The sequence below is a fragment of the Vanessa tameamea genome, chromosome 6 (genome assembly GCF_037043105.1).
Source record: "Vanessa tameamea isolate UH-Manoa-2023 chromosome 6, ilVanTame1 primary haplotype, whole genome shotgun sequence".
Classification (NCBI taxonomy): Eukaryota; Metazoa; Arthropoda; class Insecta; order Lepidoptera; family Nymphalidae; genus Vanessa; species Vanessa tameamea.
This window is the reverse complement of record NC_087314.1, coordinates 13,336,936-13,364,863: the sequence shown is the minus strand read 5'-3', so window position 1 is coordinate 13,364,863 and position 27,928 is coordinate 13,336,936. Positions and strand designations below refer to the sequence as shown.

General features: G+C 31.3%; 1 protein-coding gene across 1 annotated transcript in view; it reads right to left on the bottom strand.

Annotated features, from left to right (window-relative positions):
- The window catches only part of LOC113403212 (neuropeptide FF receptor 2-like), a 69,454-nt gene extending 45,684 nt beyond the window's left edge, over positions 1 to 23,770 (bottom strand). The window contains exon 1 of the mRNA XM_026643684.2: positions 23,510 to 23,770. Coding sequence (XP_026499469.1) covers positions 23,510 to 23,724 — 215 coding nt within the window. The 5' untranslated portion in view covers positions 23,725 to 23,770. The remainder of the gene's footprint in view (positions 1 to 23,509) is intronic.
- Between the last annotated feature and the right edge of the window lie 4,158 nt (positions 23,771 to 27,928).

The window sequence follows — 27,928 nt, the reverse complement described above, 5'->3', positions numbered from 1 at the left end:
AAAGAATAATACGAGTCACGTTTTCAACATTATGTAATTATAATTTGTATACATATGATTTAATGTTCATATAAAATGGATAAATATTCACAAACAAAAATACACGCTTATACAGATATTCTACAAAAACACATTTTCAAACTTAACGAATCTCATTACGAGACCTGTTTATTTGTGAATATTTAAACTTTAAAAGCTTCTGAAATGGGAAATTATACAAACGTCATCTGACTGAGTATCTAAATATTATTTTACGTTTTACCCGATATATTATTTAATGTATACCTATTAAGTATATATAACTAATTATATATAAATATATATATTTAATTTACACCTACTAGGTAATGATATTAAATTCTTAAGTTTAACTAAAACGAGTAGAACAACATTTCAATTTAAAAGCCGAATTAACGAATCTTTATTGTTTTTTTTTTTACCAATACACCAATATACCACGATTGGCATAATTTTCAACGGAGCAGTGCTAGCATTCTTGTAAACATTTTTAACCCTACAAGCCGGAACACAACAATACTGAGTACTTTTGTTTGGCGGTAGAATATCTGATGTGTGGGTGTCACCTACCCAGACGGGCTTGCACAAAGCCCTTGCAAAATCAATAAACATATAACATCAATGTAAATAATTCTTATGTAAATATATAAGAGGTAATATTATGTCGTCAAGGCGGCATTATAGCGCTATTAAGAAAAGCGTTGTTTCGTCTTGATAAACGTTCTAGTGTGGTCTGTGGTCGATTTGATTGTTAATGGTAGTTTGCTGTTAATGTTTGATCGTGTAATTGAGTTATCCTCCGTTGTTGCCATTGGGAATTACAGTTGAGATCACACTTAAATCTCCTGTTGAAGTTGAGAGTGTGCATGAAAAAAATTTAGATTCAAACTACCAAACAGAACGGAATCCACTTCCGAAGATGTCTAATGACAATGACAAACGAGAATTGGATCGCTCGGCTGGACGTCATAATACCGGATTCCGGAAACCGGAAAATCGCATTTTTGTATTCATGTTTTAAATCATTATCCTTAGTCGAATGTATTTAACATAGAGTAGAGAAAACACAATATATAAAAGTTTTTCATATGCCTTTGTTTATCTTTCGCCGCTTGAAGCGATAAATAATTTTTGTCGTCATTTTGTAACCCATTTTGGCGCGGTTCCAAAGTTTATTTCACATCTGGACAGAGCGTTTACATTTCAAAATAAAGAACTTTATTTTGTTTCATCCATACATTAAAAATTAATAAAACAACTGGATTTTGTTTGTATATTTGTTCTTTAATATGTAAATATTTACAGTATAAACTAACAAAAAATATTACAATATTTTATAACCGCTTGTTAGCGCGACTTCGCGAACATCTTTGTTAGTGACAAACAGTTTTCTGCGTTTTAGCAAGAAAGTGATTTTTTTATAAACAGGCGGAATGGCAAATGTACTTGATGGTAAATGGTCACTAAACCAATGTAACTACAGACACGAACGACAAAACATCTTAGTTCTCAGGTTTGGCGCCATGATGATGATGATGTTGGTGATGTAAGGAATGGTTAATATTTCTTACAACGCCAATATCTATGGATAGTGGTGACCACTTACCATCAATTGACCAGATTGTAAATCCTGCCTATTTAATAAAAAAAAAAAACAATTAGTTGTCTAACTTATGATTTAAGAATCGTTGCAATATATTTTATATCAATTATTATCTGTACATAATCTTAATATCACGCATTCACAGAATGATTGATAACTAGATCTCAGAAACCACTGAGTGGAATCGCGGAATATAATCGGATTATTTGATTATCAGTCATTATTATATATTATATATTAAGACCGGAGTTGATTCAATGGTAACGTGTCAATCTAAACTCAAGGTTACAAGTTTAAGCTTCGGCAAACACTACTCAGTCTTCAAGTATTAAAATTGTATTAATAATTTATCCTACGTTCGGCTGTGAAACAAAATATCGTGAAACAAGGAAAGCTGTATGTATCGGCGATTTTAACTATAATTCTTCTTCATTATCGATTGAATGAGAGAATAATGAAATCCTGGAAAGCTAATCGAGCCCTCTCATACCAAAATTCAATATATCTACTGTCGTGTATGTTCTTTCATCTACCAGAGACTATTTACCTTGAATACTGAGCGAAGAAAGGAAATGAGTGATAGAGTTTGACGATTCAATCATGGATGTATACTTATCAAAATTTCTAAACTAAAAAGGTACACGGTTGACAAATATCCATAGGCCTATTATTTTTACACTGGGTAAGGGTTTAGAATTCGGCCGCACAAAAGTGGAAGATCGGGTAAGGAGGACGGGGTGGTTTTTTCCTATCCACCGGTAGCATTTCCAATTTGAAAAAATACTCCGTTTCTGAGATATTGGAGAAAAAGACTATTGTAATTCTAACCTTAAAAGTAGTTTGTTTATTAACAATTTCGAGAGTAAAGTGGCCTTCGGAATGTGCACCCCTTCGTGCCTTCGGTTTCTTAAAAAACACTCTAGGGATAAAACCGAGAAGACAATATTGAGTCAGAGTTAATGGAGTCTGTTTTGTGTCAATTTTGTATAATCGAATGTCTTAATCGAAGTTTTCAAACAAAATCATTAAAAGAAACCAAAACAAACACGAGTCAAAAAGATCACGCATTCGCGTTACGCGAGTCAAAAAGAAACAACAAACAACGAATTGAAATGTGAATAAAGGATACACATTCGTGACATTCGACACATTCATTAAGTGTTTTGACATATGACAAGCACTCTTGTATGTTGTATCCTTGTCGAACACAAACAAAATATGTTACTTATCCTGCTCTTACAATTATATTACGATTATATTTGACATATTTTCGCGTTTATAGATTACTAGTTGTCGCCCGCGGCTTCGCTCGCGCTTGAGGGGTTGGTTGTCATGTGTTAGGCAAAAAAAGTAACCTATGTCCTTCCTTGGAGTTCAAGTTTGCTTCATACCAAATATCGTCAAATTCGGTTCATTGGTTTGGCAGTGAAAGAGCGACAGATAGACAGACAGACAGAGTTACTTTCAAATTTATAATATTAGTATAGATTAGTATAGATAATAGTTTTATAATAGAAAATTACGAATTTTCTCTAAAACGATGCAGTTACGCGCGACGCGAATATTATTGTTGTAATCAAGGACCAAACTTTTATATTATACAACACTTTGTTTCCTCAAAATAATGCGGCGGAATTCTAAGCCCAACCTCACTGCTGTATTTCACACCGACATCCAATTTGAAATAGAAATCTCGTTTATTCTAAACCAAACAAAAGATTATCGATTTACGAGACAGTGCTAATTATGCGATCTGCAGTAAAAAAACTGCAGTTAGTTAGACATCAGTATGATCCACACGATTAGTACATACTATACGTTACGATCAGCCACTACAAGTGACATTAACAATTACGTCATAAAAATGTCAATACGAGGCAGAAATTAGACCGTGATGGAGGTGCTCACTGGAGCTGAGAGGAACGAGTTTTTTATTCGTAATATTTCTGAATGAGAAGTTCATTTTTTTTTCTATTTATATCTTCTACCATAGTAGTACAAAAAACTATCCAAGCGATTTCGACTAATTTAAAGCTTTGAAGTTAACGATTGAACGTGCTCATAAGTAATCGAACGCGACTAAAAAATGTTAGATAGCCCATTGACTGAGCGTTGGGCTATATAACTCTTGGATCGAAATGATGACCTATAAATATTAACAAATCTGATCGTCTGTATAGTATTTACTTGTGTGAAAATACTTTATTCAACATATAGTTTGAAATTGCAGTACAAAACTTGATCGCGTGGAATGATGACGCTGGCAAGAATTTTATTTCCCCTTCGGACTGCAGTTTCGTTTATCTAAGCGGAAAATGAACCAACATTCCTATTACAAGCAAAAGCTCAATGCAATAGTATAGAAGCGAATGTTCTTTTTTTTGGTTTTAATTTTAGTCGAAGGTGAAACTGTTTTAAATGTACAAATATTATAATTAATTATCATCAATTGACAGATAATAAAATAACTACGAATTAAAATTATCTTTCTTTCTCAACTGTAAGCTACATTATCAAGTCCGTGCCGTGCGTAATACCCTTTCGTGGTTTACATCCGAGGTGACGATTTGGTATATCATGACAAGTTGTTCTGCGTAGTGTTGGATACGACTCAGAAGGAGTGTTGAGCGAGTTAGTCGAGTAAGAAAAAACTGCTTATAGATAGAAATGAGACAGTCTATTTAAAGTCACGAGCACCAACACACACTAAAAGTCAGAAGAGGTAGAATAAAGGAAAGATTAGCACAGAATTACACAGAGACTGTAGTTACAGATTTAAATAAGACGCGGCGGATACAATTTTCAAGAATATTGAGATGAGTTGATAGCGTGTAAGCGTAAAGCCGACTGCCGATCGGTCGGTGCATCGGCGCAAGCGCCGCCTCTCGGTGACGTAGTACGATAGAACAATGGGAACGGGCTGCGACCGATCTATAAATTCACTACTAAGGAACGATGTTGGCGTGTCCGCTTTACATACAAGTTTATTTATATATATATTTTTACAATTTTTGTTTTTAATGCTTATTTATAATATTTATTTTTTGTTTATATATTTGTATAATTATTCTGTGTCGATATGGCCCAGTGGTTAGAACGCGTGCCTCTTAGCCGATTACGGGTTCAAACCCAGGCAAGCACCACTGAATTTTCATGTGCTTAATTTGTGTTTATAATTCATCTCGTGCTCGGCGGTTAAGGAAAACATCGTTAGGAAACTTGCATGTGTCTAATTTCAACGAAATTCTGCCACATGTGTATTCCACCAACCCGCATTGGAGCAGCATGGTGGAATATGCTCCAAACCTTCTCCTTAAAGGAAGAGGAGGCCTTAGCCCAGCAGTGGGAAATTTACAGGCTGTTAATGTAATGTAATGTATGTAATCATTATTCTACATCTGTATCAAAACTTGGTACAAAGTCTTTGTACAAATCTGGGTAGATACAAAACAACACATTTTCTACCGTCAAACAACATAATTAGTAGTTTCTAGTTTGTAAGCGTGAGTGAGCCAGTGACATAACTTCTTAATTCCCAGGATTGATAGCGCGTTGCTATAAGGGATGAATAATAATTCTTTAAACACCACCTAATTTATACCTCCCCAATTTTACACATTTTACTTAATTTGGATTAACGTGTCTGTCTGCCTCGTTATAGAAATAATGTATTTATAATGACAGTGTTATATTTACTTCACTTTACTTTCTGAAATAAAGTTGTTTCGCAGTGATACAATGTAAGTAGCAACTCACTTCGTATCTTTTCGTGAACTTACCGTGATACGTTACTCGGTTGCGTGTCTCGTTTTAATGTTATAATTATTATGGTCGATCACAAATAACTTTCTAACATTCCATTACAAGTTCTGCGGTGAGTTTCTGTATATGTTTCAGCTATAGTGATTATTTATTAAATTAATTCTGGATTTAAGCTTGAAAATATCCATTTATTTAGCCTTTATTGCATATGTTATAAAAAATAAACTAGATAACGTGCAGAGTGATTATCACTTACAAACATTGAAAGTGTTCGTACGCGCGAGAGATAAGTGTATTAAGATATAAAGGGGAGTTGTTACCTCGAAATCCGGGCTCTTGTTTTCAAAGACACTTTCTTCTTGGGAGCGCTCCCTTGGTCTTCAGATACTAGAAGAACACAAGCCAAGGAATAGGTGATGTTATTTATAGGATAGGAGAAGGATAATAGTTCGATACACCGGCTAACTTTTAAGCGTGCCGACCACACGAGAAGGGAAATACATCATACGTCAAAATCGTATCAACGTTTTAATTATTCATTATTCCTAAATACCTGTAGGGTTCAACTGTGAAATAGAATAAACACTACAATTCTATAGTAAATGTTACGAAACTGGTAACATTTTCATAATATCAATTAATAGTATAAAACAGAATCGCTTTCTGTTTCTATCTCTATATCCGTTTACTTCTTCTAAACTCACTCAACGGATTTTGTTGCTGTTTTTACTAGAAAGAGTGATAAATCAAGAAGGGTTTTGTTTATATTATGTAAACGTTTAAAAAGTACCTGAACTACGACGGTGATTTATTCGAGAAACCATTTTCGTACGGCTCAATGTCTAAGTCTTGGGAGAAAAAAAAGAACTAAAGCATTTAAGTTTATCTTCTATGTACACTCATAAATATTGTTATCTGTTACAGATTAGTAAAAAAGTTTAGATCGTTTGCATGTCATTTGCCTTGTAATATAGATTAAAACTGTCTTGTACACAATAACATTCGAATGAATACTTTAAGAGATACCACAGATTCCAAATAATTAGCAACCGTAAATTCGTACCCTGCAGAAGAATGTATTTTCCTTGGCAATTAAAATTACCCAAATTTAAATCTATCACGTGTACAAATTTTGCTTATGCTTCTATAAAATTACCTTGAGTGGGTAATTTTTTTATATTACTTATTTATGACTGTTTATTAAATAGAAATAAATAAAGATTATAAAATAAACATATCTACTTTATATGTTCTTGTTAAGCACAATTCTCATTTTCTTTTTTTAATAAATCAATCGTGCGAAGCTGGTTCAAAATAAACGATCGTCTTTATGCCATTTTATGTAAAAAAATATAGTTAAAAAAGAGTAATATCCGGTAAATGTTCCTCTGCTGGGCTGAGGTCTCCTCTTCATTCGATCCAATCCAATGGTGAAAGCACATGTGCTAGAATTTCTTTGAAATCAGACACAGGCAGGTTTCAGTACGATGTTTTCCTTCACCACTAAGAACTAAGCACATTCAAATTCAGCTAATTATCTAGATTAAGCCAATTTATCGATAACACACACTATATAATCCTTCTAAGTTTTAATGGCCAACTCTTCTTAGGTCTGAGATTTATTTTCCGAATCACTTATTAAAAATTACCTTATTTGCAATAAATGAGCTAGTCTAACCCTTTCTATTCTATTAAATAAAGTTTTTATTACTCTGACTTTTAGTATTATATTATTTTTCAATTGAAATTTTATTTTTTTAACTATATGATGGATTTCTACGAAACGATAGAGTATGACATAATTCTAAGTAATAAATATTCTAATTCCCGAGAAATTTCATTAAGAGCACTTTCAATAGCGATAGACAAAACAAATGCCATCAGAGATACGTCCTATGAATACAATAATTTTCATAGCGACATTATTGATCTTATTATCTAGTCAATTACCTTGAGTTAATTCAATTACCAGTGATAATTCGATTAAATCCCCATACGTAAGGTAGTGTGCTCAATAATAGCGTACATGCTCAAATTGTTCGAGAGTCTGAGAGAGATTTCTGTTCAAAATGAGCTGGTTTTTTCAAAGTGTGGGGCGATAACTTGGTTTCACCGTCCAATTAAAGAACAAAACTAAAACAAAAACAAAGGTCTAACAAACAAATAAACAAAAACAAAGATCTACTACTCAACACCAAAAACCAATCCTTAAGCGAAACAAGTGTCTATGAGGAAAAAAATAGTCCAAATGTTTAGCGTATGAGATAACTATAATCAGCGAAGAAAGCCAGATGTCGTTTTAATCTATCAAATCGTATCGCATTTTATAGTCAATACAACCTCATTCAAAGACGTCTGAACGGCGAATAGTGCTACCCTCCCTGAATATATGTACTAGGTTAAAAATTCGGGCTAAGAGGCTGATAATAAAAGGTTATTCTAGCAAGAATTATTTAGAAGCACAAAAGGGGATAGGCTTTGTCATTTGCACAGAATATCGCATATTTTATCTAAAATGTATGATCTTGAATTATATTTTTTGGTATACAATTTACAAACATTAAGAAAAAAAAACTACTTTGTTCAGAATTGTACATATTAATCAATTATGATGTAATCTGAAATACATCAAATAAAGAAAAATTTTGGGATAAAATTATGCATCAAACACAGCTGTTAGATTATATAGATTTGGCGCTTACTAAAAATTATTTACTTTAAATTTATTCAGTAAAGGTAATACTTTAAATACAGACTTTATTACTATATGCATAAATGTTTAGAAACGAAGGCAGTTAAGATAGGCAATATTCAAGAATAGAGCAATAAAATAAACAACATCCTAACATCAAATTCGAAATAGTTCCAAGTTAATTTGGCAATATAAATAAAAAGTAAGTATTAATAAAAACGTATTATATCATTGTTTAAATAATTTTGGTATTTTTTTGTATTTATCATCAACATCCAAAAAATCGCAGTCCATTACTGGAAATTGGCCACTCCCGAGGTGCACCAACTCGGTCTTTCGAAACCAGTCAGGTTCCACGACCTTCTTCAGGTGATCTGTCCGCATGGCTGGTGGGCCCTACGTTTCGTTCGTCATTCCTTGGTCTCCACTCTAGGACTCGTCTGCTCATGATGATTATGGATCTTTCAGCGTTTGTGGCCACAGATATATCACGTGGAACTAAATCTACCTCTCTACAATTTGTTCGTGACATAAGGTTATGTTTTTATGAAATAGGTGGCAAGCAATGTGGAGGTTCTCCTGAAATTGACTGTCACCACCCATGGACATCTACACCGGAGGCCTTGCAGGTGTGTTGCTGGCCTTTGAGAAATGAGAGGCTCTGTTCTTGAAGGTTTTTAAGTCAAATCGTTGAAGTACGAGACAAAAAATGAATCAAATTCTCACTGTTACGGATTTCCCTAGATCGATTTAAGGCTGGATAAATTTAAAATATAATAAAAATACTAATGTATAACTGTTGCCATTTTTTGAATAATTATAAATAATTGCAAAAACAGAAACTCCAAACCATTTGAGTATTTTTTGTTTACTGACGAGTACGGGATGAATTTCAAAGATTTCTTAATACTATAAATGACAATATTTGTATTGGTATAAAAAATTGTTCTCGCTATAAAAAATTTACGACAATAAAATTTTACCTAAACAATGATTTAAAATATACAATAATAATAATTTTGTTTTCAACAAAATAATTTAACCTAAAATAAAAATATAAAAAAGTACATAAATACTTGAAAATCAGTAGGTTATTAAATTTGAAACATGTGTTCTGTGTATCTCATCACACGCTAAAGTAGGTTAGGAGCAGCACGTAAACGTTCAAATGGTGGATAAGGCTTATAGAAGGGTCAACATAATCACAAATCTTTCCGAGAAATAAAACGTTCCGAATAAAGTAAACTCCATTTATAAACATCACGTCTTAGTTAGCTTAGGACAACATTTTTATATATAATTTTGCTTTCATTATTTTTAATTTATTATTCATTAGCGAACTTCAATTTATGATAAGATATAATAAATATGTACTCATTTTACTTTTTTCTAATATTTCTCTCCGACTCGTACATGTGTTATAGGGTTGGTGGGGGCAAGTTTCTGACCCGATAACGTGGCTTTCGTCCACCCAAGAATTATTTATTGATGTGGAACATCTTTTGGTGCACCTTGTATGTTAGATGACTCCTATTTCGTTACGGCAAAATACATTACGTTTTCCCATGCATTTGCCGCCGCTTTTTATTCCATTGCGTGTCCTTGACGTGCTTTTTTAATAATATATGTAGGCGGACGAGAAACATTACCACAATGCTATGTGCCATTTCTTACATCGCCAATGCGCCACCAAACTTAGAGCTAAAATGTTATGCCCCCTGTGCCTGTAGTTACACTGGCTCCCTCATCTCCAAACCGGTACACAAAAATACTAAGTATTGCTGTTTGGCGGTAGAATATATATTTGTAGGTGTTTTTGAGTTGGTAGATTATCTGCTTGGGTACTTACCCAAAAGGGCTCGCATAAAGCCCTACCAAATACCCAGCCGTATGCTTCGTTGCTATATATATTATTACAATTATGAGAAAAATAAACTAATTTTATTAGTTTAATTTCATACTTCTATTTTCTACTGATTTACTTTTAATTCAATGACCATTAATTTTGATGTTTTACATATGAATAATAATACCAACTTGATGATTTTCCTTAATTTCCTTATATGTCTATTTCAGACGATTTTAACATTGATGTATGTGAACGTGTTCACCCTACCCTACATAGAACACTTTAAAGGCTATTAATCAAATCGACATTACATTCTGTGACGTGTATCAATTAGCCAATCCCTAGTAAATATTTATGCATTCATAGCTCTAGAAATATGACCTCTATTGCTAATTGAAATAAAAGCGTTTATTTGATATTTATAAATCATTATTCCCTAATTTCGTGATTGAATATCTGGGGATATTCGATGTATCAATGAATGGTTACAACATTGTTATCAGAGCCTTATAATACGTATAGCTTTCGAAATCTTTCAGACGTGTTCATGTTAATGGAATATTAATTGAACTTTGATATTACTTAAATATAGGGATTTTTTTATAACGATTTCTAATTCAGAATTACAGATTAAGGCAATTAAGATATTTTCAATTCTTTAATATTTTTGATAGTTAATACAAATTGTTAATTATTCGTATATTAATACGTGTAGCAATTACTTTGTACCCCTTTTTTACCAGAACGACCAGGATAGATGTGTACGAAATGTGGCACTATCAAAGTTTATGTGGATAAGGAGTGCAGAAAGTTAATATTTTTATAAAATATGCATTAGAAATACATTAAAATAATAAAAAAACATTACACACACTAAGATACGTTTGTGTTAAACGTATCTTAGTGTGTGTAATGTTTTTTTACACGTATATCTACATAATTTATACATATATTAAAATCTGTACATGGAAGATATTTGAGAAAAAATGGTACTGGGGTATTTATTAATGCAATAGATCACAAATATATAATTTTTAGAATTTTTGTCTGTTTATCTGTTCGTTTTTCACTATTCATCTCTTTCATCTCAAACTTGGAGTAATATAAAATCGGGATGTTATGGGGCCAGGGTTGATGGGGTTAAAACCCATTTAAAGAGTTCCAGTGGTGTAACATCATCCCTTTGCATTTTAAAATAAATATAAATAGATACGGCGCAGCCGATTTTATGTTTATACCCCGGTTTTTGCTCATTCCAAAATACTTTGCTTTTACTTTTAAGCGAGTCCAGTTTCCAGTGCACACGGCTAGCCTTATGTGGCTCTGTCGCGTGTTCGCAACTGCAAAAATCTATGCTTTAACTCACGACGGCACCGCGTTTAATATCGTATAATATACATTGCGCAGTTAGATAAATACATAATAACTTTCTAATATTACAAGATGATTTTTCATTGATTTTTATGGATAAAAAAGCACTCAAATATGTTATCTATAAAAAAATATCATAATCTGTCCATCCACTACCTATATTAAGAAATACAATACCACGACAGATACACAAATATGTCAACCATATAATAAACCCACTTTTAAGGCTTAAAGTCACGCGAATAGAGTCGCGAGCACCAGCTAGTTTAATATGAATCGTTCATGACAATCGGCAATGACAACACACTTTATGTCAAAGATAGACAGACAGAATATTTTTCTTTTACATTTGTTGTTTTTATTGTAGTAGTTACAAGGTATTGTCCAATTGAGCCTGATTTTTCTTAGGTATCTTTCGCATTTAATATTTTATTAGCAATGAATTACGGTTGAATTTCGACCAATGGGCGAAATTGTTAATTTAATTACAAAATAATAATTTCGTAATATGAAGTAAAATAAATAAAATTATCTATACTAAATTAAATACCCCCCAATAATAGAGCGAGATGGCCCAATGGTTAGAACGCGTGCAATCTTGGTTCAAACCCAGACAAGCACCACTGATTTTTCATGTGCTTAATTAGTGTTTATAATTCATCTCGTGCTCGGCGGTGAAGGCAAACATCGTGAGGAAACCTGCATGTGTCTAATTTCAACGAAATTCTGCCACATGTGTATCCACCAACCCGCATTTTTATTTTGAAGTTTTTATACGTGGTGTGAAACAATTTAAAAGCAATTAATCATCTCACAAGATGTTGCATATTGTTATTACTGTTATTTTTTTTTATGTTAGAGGTGGCAAACGAGCAGGAGGCTCACCTGATGGAAAGTACCACCGCCCATGGACATCTGCATAAAATAGCTTAATTAAATAAAATAAAATAAATTAATTAAATTAAATATTAATTAACATTAAATAGCTCAGTAATAATGTCTTAGAGCCCGTTCTATGGGTAGGGGAGGGTCGTTTGTCGTAATATTTAATTGGCAATTATAAAACTGTTGTCCTTTACAAAAAAGGAGCGCATGGGAAAACGGATTTCTTATTGATATAAATAAAATGATCAGTACGCTCGTCTTCTACATTGTTACTATTTAAGAAACATAACTTAACATTAAGTTTTAGAATTTTTTTGTGCAAGTCCGCCTAGGTAATATCAACTCATCAGATATCCTATCGCTAAACAGCAATACTTAGTACTGTTGTGTTCCGGTTTGGCACAAAGGAGGCACAAAGGAGAGGGTACTGCTGGTTTTTTAATTGGTATTCCGGTATGTCGGGGCGCCGGCGAGTCCCACATACCCCCCACTTCCACGTGGGGGAAACGCGTAACGCGTTTCTACAACGAGAACAAAAAAAAAGGTTGGTTACGTATTGGTTATGTAAGGAATGGTAAGTTTTTCTTACAGCACCAATATCTATGGCCGGTGGTGAACACTCACCCCCCATTGGCCTACTTAATCCGACCACCTACCTGTATAATTAAGGAGAAACAAAAAAACAAAACACAACGAAGTTGTTGCTGCAAATTTTTATAAAAACTAAGTTTGTGTAAAATACATCACTAGTGTTAGAGACTAGCCCTAGCCTCCAATACGGTGCTACGTCATAGGATATCATAATTAATTATATCATTAATAATATCACATTATTATTATTATTATTATTACATATTATAAATATACACAATTATTATTTTAATTAATTGATCAATAATTTGTACAACTTTAGTATATATTATTTTATATGGAATAACATTTAATACTGGCATGTAACACTATTTCTTATTTTAAAAATGATTGAGCTGTCATAAGGAAAACAATTGGATGATTGTGAGGGATTGTAAAGAAATATAGAGAGATTGGAGCATCATTGTAAAACATAATTTTATTTTGCCATCCCGAACTACTGAAATTACACTAGCGTACTTTGAAAATAGCTTCTGTATATCACTTTAGAGGTAACAATTAGTCGGTTCACAAGCCGTTTCTCCGTCCATGTCACGGCCTGTTTGTCCTCGTAATTAAGATCTGTGCACGCTTCAAAATATATTTATTAAAACTCATTGTATTTACCTAAACTAAATCTAAAGGCGTATTTCATATCACTTTTTCAATTATTGTTTGTGTGTTTATTAAATAATGAATCTTGAAATGAAATTGCTTCAAATCCAATTAAAATATACTTAATTTAAATTTACTTTTTAATTGTCGTATTACAAGTTTAATTTAAAATTAAAGTTGGTCACGATTTCTGTGTCATTTATTTCAACGATTCAGAAGTTCCGAAAATTGCCCATCAAAATTTTTAAACTCTGGATATAAAGTTTTGAAGGCGTGGATAGATTTTACTCATACTGACAAATATAATTTTATGTTTTGAGATATTCTAAATTTGCTTTCATTTCAACATCGTAACCCGACTTACGTACGTGACCTGGTTCACTTTCTAACAATTTGTATAAGTTCTGAAAAGTCATTCAAACGTCTGACGAATAGTCTGGGTAATGTGCATTGTTTACTTTTTATTTTTTCATTCTATTATGATTTATAAACTTTTTTTACTAAATTTTAATGACTAATGTTACGAACTTCGAATAAAACTCCGTAATAAATGAGGCACTTCCAATTCCTCGGTGGTTGCTAAGATCTTCAGATCAGATGCAGATCAACGATTACTATCATAAAAATATCTAATGGCTTCCTAACTAGCCCTTTACATCTAAATAGCAACTAGCAACCACAATCATTGTTATTTTAACCTCTACCCTTTACCTCCTCAAACTATGAAGTACAATAATATTTATACAAAAGAATCAATGCATTAACATTAATAAAGATAACTCATAAAATTAAAAAGCAAAATATATAAAATTAATTATAAAAAATAGTTATCAAAAAAATTACAAATTGTCCACCTGATGGTGAGTGGTCAGCACTGACACCACCATAGACATTGACTATAAAACGAAATACCGAAAAATTACATTTTTAACTGACTGTTAAGTTCCTTTTAGTTCATCTCCGTGGAATTTACAGACATATAAAACTGATAATCATTTTACGTTTATTTTAATTTTATAAAATGATGATACAAAAGGGCGTACTCAAATAAATCTATAATTTAAAAAACTTTAATCGCACACAATTGAGATAGGAGCAGGATATTTTATCATATCAATCTTCTACAATATTTTCGTCGTACTACATACAATATATTTAACGAATTTCGATATTATTTAACGCATGAAAAAAAGTTAGTTATTATAATAAAAATAAAATTTAAATAGGTTTTGAATTAATTTTGCTTATAAATTAATTTATTTAATAACTATAGTGACAAATACAATTCTGTAGACAGATAATTATTCACCTGTCAATCTTTAGGCTAAACAGAAACACACTAATTTATACTCAAAAATGTAATACGAATATAATTGCGATACAGAAACAAATTATCCAGTATAAATTATATTAGTTACGTAATGAGAGACAAGGAGCTACAAATACATAGCTAATAACTAATTATCTCTTAAAGGAAGATCAAATAGAAATATACTTTATTCATAATTGTATAAAGTTGAAATTTAAATGATGCCACCGGCATGATAAAGCTTTCTAAAAACCGACAATTATTCATTTATTATTTAACAATACTAATTGTATACTGTATAAACAACTTTATTTTTAGTTCTAATAAGACTGACTAGGTATGTATGTGCGTACTATTTATACCCCTTTAAGTAAACATTTCAACTTTAAACGTATTTAACAATAGAACAACTTGTAAATCAGTAAAATAACACACCCTACACAAACATTACAAGCATTATTAAGTGTAACTCTCCTTTAAAAGCAAAGTTTTCTGTATAGTTCCAAAACCATTGTAATGAAACGAAAAATATATTTTTAAAAATTATTATACGTTAAATTTAATTAACCAGTACTCTGTTAAGACATTGCGTCTGATTTAAAGTTGGATCTATTTCTTATTTATTGCTTTTTCTTATTTCACCTGAGGACGGATACAGAATTGATTTGATTCAAGATTAATAAATAAAAGACGTCAATATCTGAACTCCGATGCTTTAGACGATTAACACGACGAGGACCCTTACTAAGTAAGTAAGTAATCTTCAATTGTTTTCTTCGCGCTCATCTTTCAGAGTATTATCAGAGTATTATTATAAAAAAAATTGTTTGTATCTTTACTGATTTTTTATTATGCTTTGATATTATTTTAGTTTATAGTTTCGGTACGGCTATATGGTATATACATATGTATATTCTGTATAATAAAATCGTTTGAGATATTTCTCCAAAATGACTATAAAAAATGTCTGCGACAGCTTACATCTATTTGATAAATGTAGATTCATAGTAACAATTTTCATGTTTAATAAAAAGGACAAAACTATTGACAAGTAGATTTTCGTTTAATTGACAAAGGGTATTAACCTACCATTCTGTCTTCGCAGGGATACAAAACATATACCTTATATATGAAACTTGATGATTGAAGAACAACATAAAAAAAGTCTTATTTAATCCGACTAGAAAATTAGACATACTCGGCTGCTACAATATGCATATATTGTCCACATAAACCTTAATCTTGAATCACTCTGGTTATTGATGAAAACCGCATTAAAATCCGTTGCCTAGTTTCAGCGGGAAGCGACTTTGTTTTATACGAGCTCATATAATCTGAAATTCAAATCAGCTGTTTTAGAAATAACAGTGAATATAAAAAATAACGCACGAAATAACACCAGAGTCATTCGATGCTGATACGTATATACGAGGCTTTACACAATACGGGGAAACAGGCCGGTTTGGGAATGGCGAACATCTGAGATAATATATATTACCCGTACGAGACAGACAGACACAACTAGTATACTTATATAACCATGTATAAATCTAACACATATATACAAATGTACACATTAACTCAAAAATATATGAACGTAATTCTCTCGTTCGCTAGGTCACAATACTCGATACGCCAGCTCAATTAGCCGTAGGTGTAAAAAGGTTCTGACCCCTTTTACATATCGGAATAGGGTGAGACTTAGAAGAGAGTTTAAGTTTACATGGGACTGATCTGCCTTACTCTAACTCCCTACGTGTCTGTTTTTGGCTGATTAGCTGTCCGCCGCCATATTGCGATTTTCATGGATGGGTGCGAGGAAAATTAATTTCAATTTTAATTCCCAAAAAGGGTACTCGTAGGACTACCAGTATACGATGAATAATTCAGACAATTGGCATGTATAAGACAATTGATTAAATTTGTATTAAATTAAAAATTAATAAAACAGAGAAGAACAAAAATTGGTATTCGTTAATTGTTTCTCTAAAGGGCGCTGTGGAAGCAGTTCGAGCGATTCGTTAAGAAAATCATCTTCATATAAATTAGCTTCCTTTAAATTATCAATACCGTTAGATTATAAACTATCTTGCGAGATTGTAAACTTTCGTGGAGATTGTGAACATGTAACACATTGCTTACAAATTAATGCGTTGTTCTCAATATATCGAAAATAAAATCACTTAAATTATAAAAACTGTAACTTAATCTAAGCGAAAGATCATAAAGATAAACTTTTGACGAAGTTTTGTACTTTTTATTGTAAGTTTACAATCTCGCGAGACAGATTATAATCTAGCGGTATTTACTGTCTTTCGGTAATACATATAATATACAAATAAAAATATATTTTTAATTATTATATAGTCATTTTATAGGCATTTTTTCTTGGAACTAGTACAAATGATCACTGTAAAGTATGTAAGAGCAAGTTTAGAAGTTGGTAATACTTGCACTCCGACGCCACTAAAAATCTTTGTCGTTCTATCTTTTTGGTCACGAAATCGCTCATCGTGAGATTATTATGAGACTAGTCGTGTGTTATTACACAACTTATACAATTCATGTTTCTCTATAAGTTCTGATAAAATAAGAATAGTTTCATAAAATTAAAGATCTTGCAGGATGCGTCTAATTTATATTTCTGGTGTATTTACGCTAAACTAAATACAACATTAATTGGTGAAACGATTGTGCAAGGCCGTCTAGGTTGGTAACACCCACTCATTATAATTATTTTCTTCTGCCAAACAGCAATACTTAGTATTATTGTGTCCGGTTTGAAGGATGAGTGAGTCAGTGTAGCTACAATAATATCTAGCTCCCAAGGTTGATAGTGCGCAATGGAAAGAAATGGTTATTGTTTCCTACAGCGGCAATGTCTATGGGCGGTGATGTACACTTATCACCAAGTTCACCAGGCTTATTTTCACGTCCGCCTACCACACAATAAATATATTGAGAAAAATTTCAACAATATTTAATACGAAATAGTTTAATATATATTTTCTGATATCGATATATCTTCTTCGTAACACTCGAATAACGTAAACTAAATATTTATCAATTGTAATAAATTTAACTCATTCACAAATCTTGAAGCAAATAAACAAAAAAAATCTTGGTAGCGAAATACAAAAACAGTTTTTTTAATAAGTCATTATGTTAGAAGACTATAAATTTAAGAAGTTGAATAGCGCTTCTATATACAACTATCTGTATTGCACAATGCCATTTATATACAGATTTATAGCTGTTTATGCTATTTTAACAATTAAATAATTAATTGTATTTTGTATTATATAAGAATATTACTACATTAACTACGAGAATTATATTAATTTATTATTTATGCATACATGCGTTAAAATAGCATTTCACGGAAAATCTGTTTTCAACAATTTAACATCGGTTCGAGTTCAAAGTATCGTTTTTTAGCATTCCTAGTAAGGAATCAAGGCGCATAATCACGCTTCAGGATTTCACAATTCTCAGTATTTAGTTTAGTCAAGATAAGAACTTCTAAAATATTTTTATTCGTATTAGACTGTATTTAGAAATGCACTATAATTATCCATTGATCAAAATTAATAGATATATTGGTAATGTAAATAAAACTAGTGACTATCGTGGAAAGTAAATTGCAGATCTCAGATGATTCTGATTAAAAATTGAGGCAATATTACCAAAAATTTTAACCAAAGTTTGCGGTTGGAAAATCGAAGGAGTACCTACTATTTGTATATGACTAATTTATATTTTCTCATATCGCGTTCGGTGGTGAAGGAAAATAACACAGAATAGAGATCTGCGTGATGTGTTGTATAATATTTTGCCACATGACTTGCATAGTCACCGATTCGTACTAGAAAAACGTAGCCGAAGAAGAGCCAAACTCTCTGCCAAAGAGGAAACGAGGTCGTTGTCCAGCAATATGAATGATTATGATTTTATTATACTAAATAGTTTTTTCAGTTATATCACATCAATGTTTTCAACGAAATATAAAGTCTTTATAAAATTTATCATCTCCAAATAATTTTAAATATTTGTTGAATTACAAAAAGGAACTATTAACGTAACGGATACGATTTATATCTTAAATAATATAAATAGCTAAAGGTATTTGATCTGATCTCTTTACTGCCAATAAATATTGACATTGTAAAGTTTATTAAACTGCCAAAAACTGTCAAGTTTTTATACCTATTATTACCCTATCATTCTGGTTCATTCTTCAAATCTAGTCATGATTGTATGAAATATTTATGGGACGAAAGAGTGATGGCGGTTGGTTACAACCTAAATGTTATTTTGATTGCTATTATACAGAGTTATTGGTAATTCGATGTATTGCCGTTAGGAGGTGATAGGGGTGACTATTTGCGATAATTTTAACCCCTATATGCATGATGCAAAAGTGAACCATGTTTGAGTTATCACGTTATTTAGATTTTTTCAAAATAAGTTAAAATTGCAACTTAAAAAATGTATTACAAAAAAAATTCTATTAAAATCTACTTTTTTCTTCTGATTTATAAAAACCATTAAACACTGGATATTTTTCAATATTTAAACAATAATTATCGGTCCAAATTTAAAAATGCGAGACGGAAAACGATATTATTTCAATATTTTTTTTTATTTTTTTCCCTCAAATATGCCTGAAAAACAAAAAAAAAACATTATGAAACTTGTTCTGCAGATTATTTTAAAAACATAATTGTTTAATTAGCTTTCCGAAAATGTATAAAAACTAGGAATTTATTTCAAAGCAACCGAAATAAAATGATCAGAAAGGACGCTGGTGGAAATTCGTATTCGAACATGACCGAATTCGTACTAAAGGTCGCTCTTTAAAATTCCCACAAATTGATTTAAAATAATATCCAATGTAAAAAAACTTACTTATTTACTTAACTTACTTACTTAATACAAATTTAAAATTAAATTTAAGATTCATAAACAGTTCAGTAGCTAAGTTACATTTAAGATATTTAGTAGCTAAGTTACATTTAGTAGCTAAGCTAAGTTATATTTAGTAGCTAAGATACATGTACAATAATTAAGTAAATAACCAAAGATAAATATCTTTAACGAGAGATGTAAGCAGTAATTTACCTTCTGGAGGTTCAAAGTCCTGCTTACTTTAAATGACGATTTCAACTCCGGAGAAACATTCCAATGGGTCAAAAATCACTGTAAACCACAAATTAAACATGACTACGACTTTTTGGTTTGAAAACTAACGCATTTAAGCAAAAACAAGAATTAAAGACTTACAATTGTTAAAGATCGGTAGACACATGTCATAAAAAGTTTTATCAAACTTCAAAACTCCATTTTTAATATATTTTGAAAAGATATAATATGCTGTTAAAGCACTAATTACTAATCTATGACAAATTAAGAAACTCATCTATTAGGAAAACTCACCGATATAATCAGTATATCGAATTTGAAGTTTAAATTCGGTGCTAAGCCAACGATATAAAAATGCAAAAACAACTAATCGAAAGTTCTTGAAACTTTGAATGGTTTAAGTGTGGAAGGTTAAATAATAAATGTAATTTATTTTATTATTTAAATTATAAGAAAATGCCAAAATTAAATTTTGGGTTAGCAACACCAATATATGGGAAGTAGGAAACGGGTTAACGGCACGGAATCAGCGAATTGACACTTTTGTGACGTTTTAGATAATTTAAAAATAGTTAAAATTATAAAAATATTTTTTAATGTAACAAGTCACTACCGTTCATGGACATTTCAGATTATTATACTGGTTACAGTGCAAATGGCATATAAGCCTTTTCTTACACGATCAATGAACAATGTAAAGCAATGATTTGTGGTGTAACTTTAAAAAATTGAGAGAATTATTCGCATTCAACCCATAAAGATTAATTGGACTATATGTTGGATTCGTAAATCGAAAATCACAACAGTTTACATTTAACCTCCTCGAGGAGTGGAGAGAAAATACGATCCTTCCCCGGAATTTAAACTATCACCTTACCAAATTTCATCTAAATCAGTTCAGCAATATAAGCGAGTAATATAACAGACAGTTATTTTCGCATTTATAATATTAGTATAGATCTCATATTTTATTATTAAGAATCTGCATCATTCAGATAATAAATTTTTATTAAGGTATATTTATTATTGTCTCATGGACCTAAAAATTTCAGTATATTTATTTATTCAATACTTCCTTAGTATTTTCGTAGTTTATACTACCAAACCCCCTCTACTACGTCGAATCCCATAGGTCATCTCGTAATTACTTTTCAGCAATAAGACCGCCATTATATTTATACAACTTTCTTAGCCTTATTTAATATGGTCTAAAATGAAGAGTCTTTGAATTAAATTGAATTATTAGTTTCATCATGCCACCGCAACGATGTCTGAAAATCTGCCACAGTGGATCCACCAACCGAAATTGGAAAAGTTTGCTGAGATAAGTTCCAAATGTTATCTTCTGAAATAAGTAGTAGCCCGTTTACAGGCCGTTGTTTAAGGAGCCTAGGTGACCTTGCGGTTACAAAATAAATATTACGGATTCAATGTTAATACAATTAATTTATTTAACACCCTGCATGAAAATGAAATAACCAAAATGGCGCAGTGACCACAACACCGAATGTATCTTAACCGAAGACGAGCGAGAAAACCGAACAGAGACGTTTGGGTGACGAATCCTTGTAGATTCGTACCCACGCAAACGTCTCTGAATATCCATTGCTTAATTTATTAATTATATATCTATTTGACAGGTTACCGAGCTCGATCAACAAACACAGCTGTAGAAATATTTGTATGCAACATGTATTAATTTTTTAAGTCTATTATAGTTATTGTTCTAGTTTAGTCACATCAGCTATATTTATATCCATCATTTCCTTTAAAAATTAAAGTGAATATAGTCTTAAGTTTAATTTCTGACCTTTTGATTGAATGTCACTATAAGAGGTATGACTTATATAAGTTATATTTATAACCCAATCCAATGGCGAGAGGAGTGATTATACACAAACCTTAGATTTACATATTCCATGCGAATAATAGCTCTGCAATACATTGTACAAACACCGTTATTGATATGTATGTTAATTTATTATAACTATCCACTTTAATTTTACTATGAAAATGTATATTTTCAAGAATTTTATATATTAATAGAATAAGCCGATTTTTGTCCCAGTGATTATGGGACGATAGCTGCACATAAGAAACCGGTTATATTCTCCTTTTGAAGAGCTGAATGTGCAGAAAATTAAAGAGGATTCTTGATTGCAATTTACTAAATTGCTACGATTTAACAAAGAATCAATTTAAGAGTGCGGAAAAAAGTTGCTGGCCGGCTAAAAAGCGGTACTATGGCTGTATAAGAAAAACAATGAAAAACTTAACCAAAATTAAATTGTTTACGATATACTGAACTGACTGAACTAATGGATACTATTTGATATGAAAAATTTCTTTTCTAAGAGGATTTATTTTCAAATGAAACCAAAACAAAATCTATCATAGGTTATGAAATTCCTAAAAAATCTTTTGAATAAACGCGAAGTTTCACGGTAGACCCAGACTAGTATTTAATGAATATAACCTTTTACATCTCGATCAATGATATTAAGATAATTCAAGGTCAAAGTTGATCAATTGTCAATTGCCATTTCTCATCCCTCGATTATATTTGAGACATTTATATGTGTGATCGGATTAACAAATAGGATTATATTATATATGATATAATTTCTGTCAAACAAACAAATCTTATAAAAATAGAAGCCGGACGTAGCATTGACGATAAATTTTTCCTTACATCTCCAATACGCAAACTTGGAAACTCAAATACTATGTCGCTTGTGATTGTGGTTACACTGGCTCTGTCACTTTTCAAACTGGAACATAGAAACTCTAAGTTGCTGTTTGGTAAGAGAATACATAATAAAAGATAGAGTAGGTCGTATCTACCCAAACAAGCAACGTGTGTTGACGTAATTTTTTTTTCTCTGTATATATTACGATGGTGTTTATTTCATCAACAAATTAACAGCAACACATATGATATCTTATATGTCACCGTTTAATTATAATAACCGTTAGATTACGTAAATTGTAAACTTTCGAAAGATTGTGAACCGAAACTTACGGCTTACACTTTAACGCATTACTTTTCGGTAGACTCTAACCTAACCGATATATCATAAACTATCGAAATGTTTGATGTTTTTTTTTAGTTAAATCGCCGTTAACAATATTTCGGCAGTTTACAATCTCGCGAAATAGATAACAGTCTTACGGTATTTACAATTCTACGGTAATATATAAAATACATTGAATATAACAAAGGTTTAAATTTGCTAACATGATATAATAATAACATAAATAATTCATAAAGGAGAATTTGTTTGCGTACTTTTTATTCATACCAGATTTAAAACCACTTAAGCTGTAAAATCGTAAAAATGGTAAGGTGTCAGAGAGAAGAACCTTCGCTTATCAAATAAAAAGCTTAATTACTGTAGGAAAACACGCCATTGTTATAAATCTATAAAATAGTAACAACATAAAAATAGTATAATTTGAATCCAAAGATTCTCCACATGGTGTAAACTGTACCTATGTGACGGATGTAGGCAATTTTAAAGCTTGGGTTTCGAGCTTGGTTCATACCAAATTTCATCAAAATTAATTTCGAGTTTTTACCTTTAAAGCATAACAGACATATTCTATTCTAGTATACGTTAACTATATACTTACTTCTTGGTGTAGTGACATTTCACGGCCACAACTATTAGCAATATATTCGTCACAAGGGACAGTAAAATGACGGGTACATACAGAGCAATTAACACATTTTCTGGTTGAAAAAATATATCTAGTTCAGGAACGAACTGCAATGTTTCACTTAAATTACCACTTAAATTGAAATCATTCAAATTATCCAGTATATTTAAATTCACTTCCGAATTCATCTTCAGTTTTTGATTGCATTTATCACTGACGTTATGAAAATTGCTAATTTAATTTTTATGCCACTTGAAATAGTTATTTTATTTAAAATATTTCTAGGTCACTTTTTAAAATATAGTATAATTCATAAGTACTGGCAATATTTATAGGGATAAATAAAAATTAAACATATATCAGAGTAAAAAAGTTTGAATATCGAATGAAATCTTCGCGCGTTTTTTGCTTTATCATTCCCGAATCGCCAAAACGTCCTCGGTTTGAGAGTTTCGGCATACTACTGAATGAACTCTTTTCCCAGCAGAGAGAGTGAGACACATTGAGCCGGAAAGAGATAGCATTACAAACGTAGCTCCGTTTTATTAAGAGAAAAGTCGAGTTCTCCGCTACAATATTTAAAACTATTTCTGCAATTCCTATTATTTTAATATTAAGCGTCAGTTATTTTATAGAAATATAAAGTAGGATTTTAGTAAGCGCTTTTTCGCTTACGTTTATCAATTACGTTGAAACCTGTGTACTTACAACATACTTAACGCTGTAAAGAAAACAATAATATATTATTGTTTAGTAGTATCTAAATATATAAACACTTTCTGTTTCTTTTCTCTCTGTCTCAGAAGAGAGTTTTAGACAAAGCTTAAAGTAGTACCTTATACGAAACCTAAAGGTAACAAATTAATATATTGTTGGATAAACTAAAGCTGCTAGTGAAGCTCTAATGTGCGTGTATGACGTGGGAGTCACGGGAAATTGAATCGTAAATAAGAAATTAACCGTGACCAATAAAACATTTCCGAACTAGGTTTATGGTGTCAGACCCAATACCTTTAATTAAGGAAAAAATAGTTTTATCACGTTTGACTAATTCAAGGCGAATCAAGAAACTAGACAAGTCACAATACTGCGGTAATATTTTATTAATAATATATCAGTGTATATAAATATACTTTAAAGGTAACTACAGGCACAAGGGATATAACACCTTACTTCCCAAGGTTGGTGGCGCCTTGGCGATGTAAGGTATGATTAATATTTCTTACAGCGCCATTATCTATGGACGGTGGTGACCACTTACCATCAGGTGGCCCATATGCTCGTCCGCCAAACAATGCCAAAAAAAAAAATGTTAAAAGCTGGTTATATTGTTCATTACTTAATATAAGTGTATTAATTTATAACTTCGACTATCGACTATCTAGGTACTAGATCAATCATATTACTGCTAGGTCATTTTACTTTTAACTCACACTATTAGTCTGAAGGAAATCTCTTAACGAAGTAAGCTTTCTTTGAGAAATAATATATCGTCTAAAACTAACTCGTATTCCCTCATTTCATATTCCGTCAAAATGAGCCGACACTAACAATAATGACATCACTTTATTATATATATTTTTTTACCTTCAGATAATCCCCCGATATCTTAGCGGTATTGCTGTCTATTTGAGCCTTTCATTTTAATTTACGAAAACCTCAAAATTATCAGTATTATTCCTTGATACATTGAAAGATTTACCTTTTTTGTTATGTTAGATCATTTCAGAATATGTTTATAAATAAATCGTAATATTCATCGTAATATTCCATTATTCATGAACATTTTTGAAGATATATTTATGTTTTGGTGATAATAATTAACCTTTAAAAATATATACAATGACTAACACAATGTTGGCTGAAGCTCAGTGATTTTTAAAAAAGCGTAATTACATCATTGTTTCTGTGTTCCGTATTTCGTATTCGTATTTAATGTTCAACGAATAGCTCTGATTTGTAACTTGCATATTATATAATAAAATGACATTTATTTAATATACCTTTAAAGTCCAACATCGTCTTTTGAACCACAAGTTGATCATAGCCGTTGGTATATTTAGTCGTATGAACTATTTATTAAATTGAAAATGTCAATCAAGGAATAGTATCTATTTCATAATGTCAATCAAAGCAGTTTATAGAACTCACTGATACAATGAAGGTATGTTGAGCGATAGATTCCACGCAGTCGTAATATCGCAACAAAGTATATTAATATAATTATTATTTGTTATAAAAAAATATTTCATGCCGGTATACGATAGGCCCGAAACCTATCCGCGAGATTCGTATATAAAATAATAATCGAGATATTTCGATATTAAATCCATAAGATTCAATGACATGACAGTTCAACGAGCGGCCATGTTTGACGTTTACGGGTGCGTACAGAAAGTGTTTCAAGTAATAAGTTCGTGCAGTGATAATTATTATATTTATATTTGTTTAGTTCTATTTATTTTACCCGGGTTTTAATATATTAATCACAACTTTAATTTGTCTAGTAAAATAGGTACTGTGGTGTTCTAAGCCTCACGGAGACTTCGAGATTCACGGCAATGTAACAAACGCCATTTTTTATGTTGTTATAATCTCTCCACAGACGTGCTGTCCGTGACGTTGTGAATCATGCTATTTATAAAATTATATAACAACGATTTAAATATTATACAATAATGTTTATTTTAATGTGTAACTAATGTAAAAAGTTAACATTAAAGACGACGACTTCTTCATTGACTCGGAGTTTGTCGTTCTTGAATAATGTATGGAACATTACTGAATAAATACAAACTCTGATGACTCCCACTGATGACAAGCGTTTATTATTAATCAACATAATTTTTATTAATATTTAATTTATAATATATATTTAATGACACCATGAAATATACAACTAGTAGAAAATTATAAAAGTTATATTTTATTAAAAAAATACTTTAAAAATAATTCATCATTTTATCTACTGGTTACTACGTCATATAATATGGAAAAATATAATTGATCACCATTTGACTTTTATTAATATTAAAACGTCAAACGTGCAAATTAGCCACCTGAGGAAATTCCCACGATCTTTGACACTGGTGATCGTTTCGGACGTCGGACGTTTCACACAGCGCGAAGTTGCTGCCAACCGGCTGATTTGTTGTTTATTTTGTCTGTTATTGTGTGTAATAACACAATAGAAGATACTCCTGGTATTTATACTTCCAATAGATCATTATCATCATTCATACGCCTTAAAAAATGTAAAAAATTATAATGTCGCTAGGCTTAATGGAATAAAAGTTGATGCACTGCCATCAAGCGGCGATTGCAAAAAAATGGATACTATAAATATGCACATCCTCGTTAAGGAAAAACATATATGTGCCAATTTTTATGGTAACAGGTCCAACAGTGTTGATGGCTATTAATATCATACATATATAAAAATATCCAACTTGTCAGATATATAAAAATACATCATACAACTTGGATTGTTAAATTTACTCTATCGCCCACAAACATGCACAAAATCAAAATCGGTACAGCCCTTTAGGAGGAGTTCAGTGACATACACACATACAGAATCGTATTATATAAAGATTAATCAAAAGTGAAAATCAACAATGAATCAATCTGAGATATTAAGGAGCTTGGTGATTTATATACAAGCCGTTTACGTATCGCTTTTACGGAACTACGAATTCAGAAAAACGTTGTAACTCAGCCAAGACACTTGTCATTAGAACACAGTTTGAGCAATATTTATGTGTTAGGTTTAAAGATTATAATAATAGAGTTTTCTCGCGTGGGTATTGGTCAAGGAGAAAGACTCTGACCTTGCCTTTGGGATTTAATTATCAATACGACATAATTATTCGGTCAAGTAAATAACTAAAGCCTATAAAAATAAAAATATGTACCGGGTGTTCCGTAGCGGCTTAATTAGTTGTGAAATAACGAAATTTATTTATTTGTGCTGAAAATAAATTATCAATAAATAAATATTATTTACAATAAATAAAAATAGAGATTAATAATCTGTAGCAATCTAAGGCCTCTCATTTTACGATGACGGGTCAGAGATATCCACCACGCTGTTCCGAAGCGGATCGGTGGATATGTTTGGCAGATTTTTTCTTCAAATGATTGCAATGCTAGGATAGAACCCGCAATCTTCTGTTGATATTCCCGTATTCTAGCCACTGGGCCATCTTTAAGCATGTTTCATGTAAAATTGTTTATCAGGCTATATTACATAAACGAAAATCTTTTCGTTACCTATTATAATTAAACTTAATTCATAGTAATTAAATTTTTCATAAATGTAACATTCAATCTGACTAAGGGTATAATAATTACGGTATTTGCAGAATAGAATAACAATAATTTCAATAATAT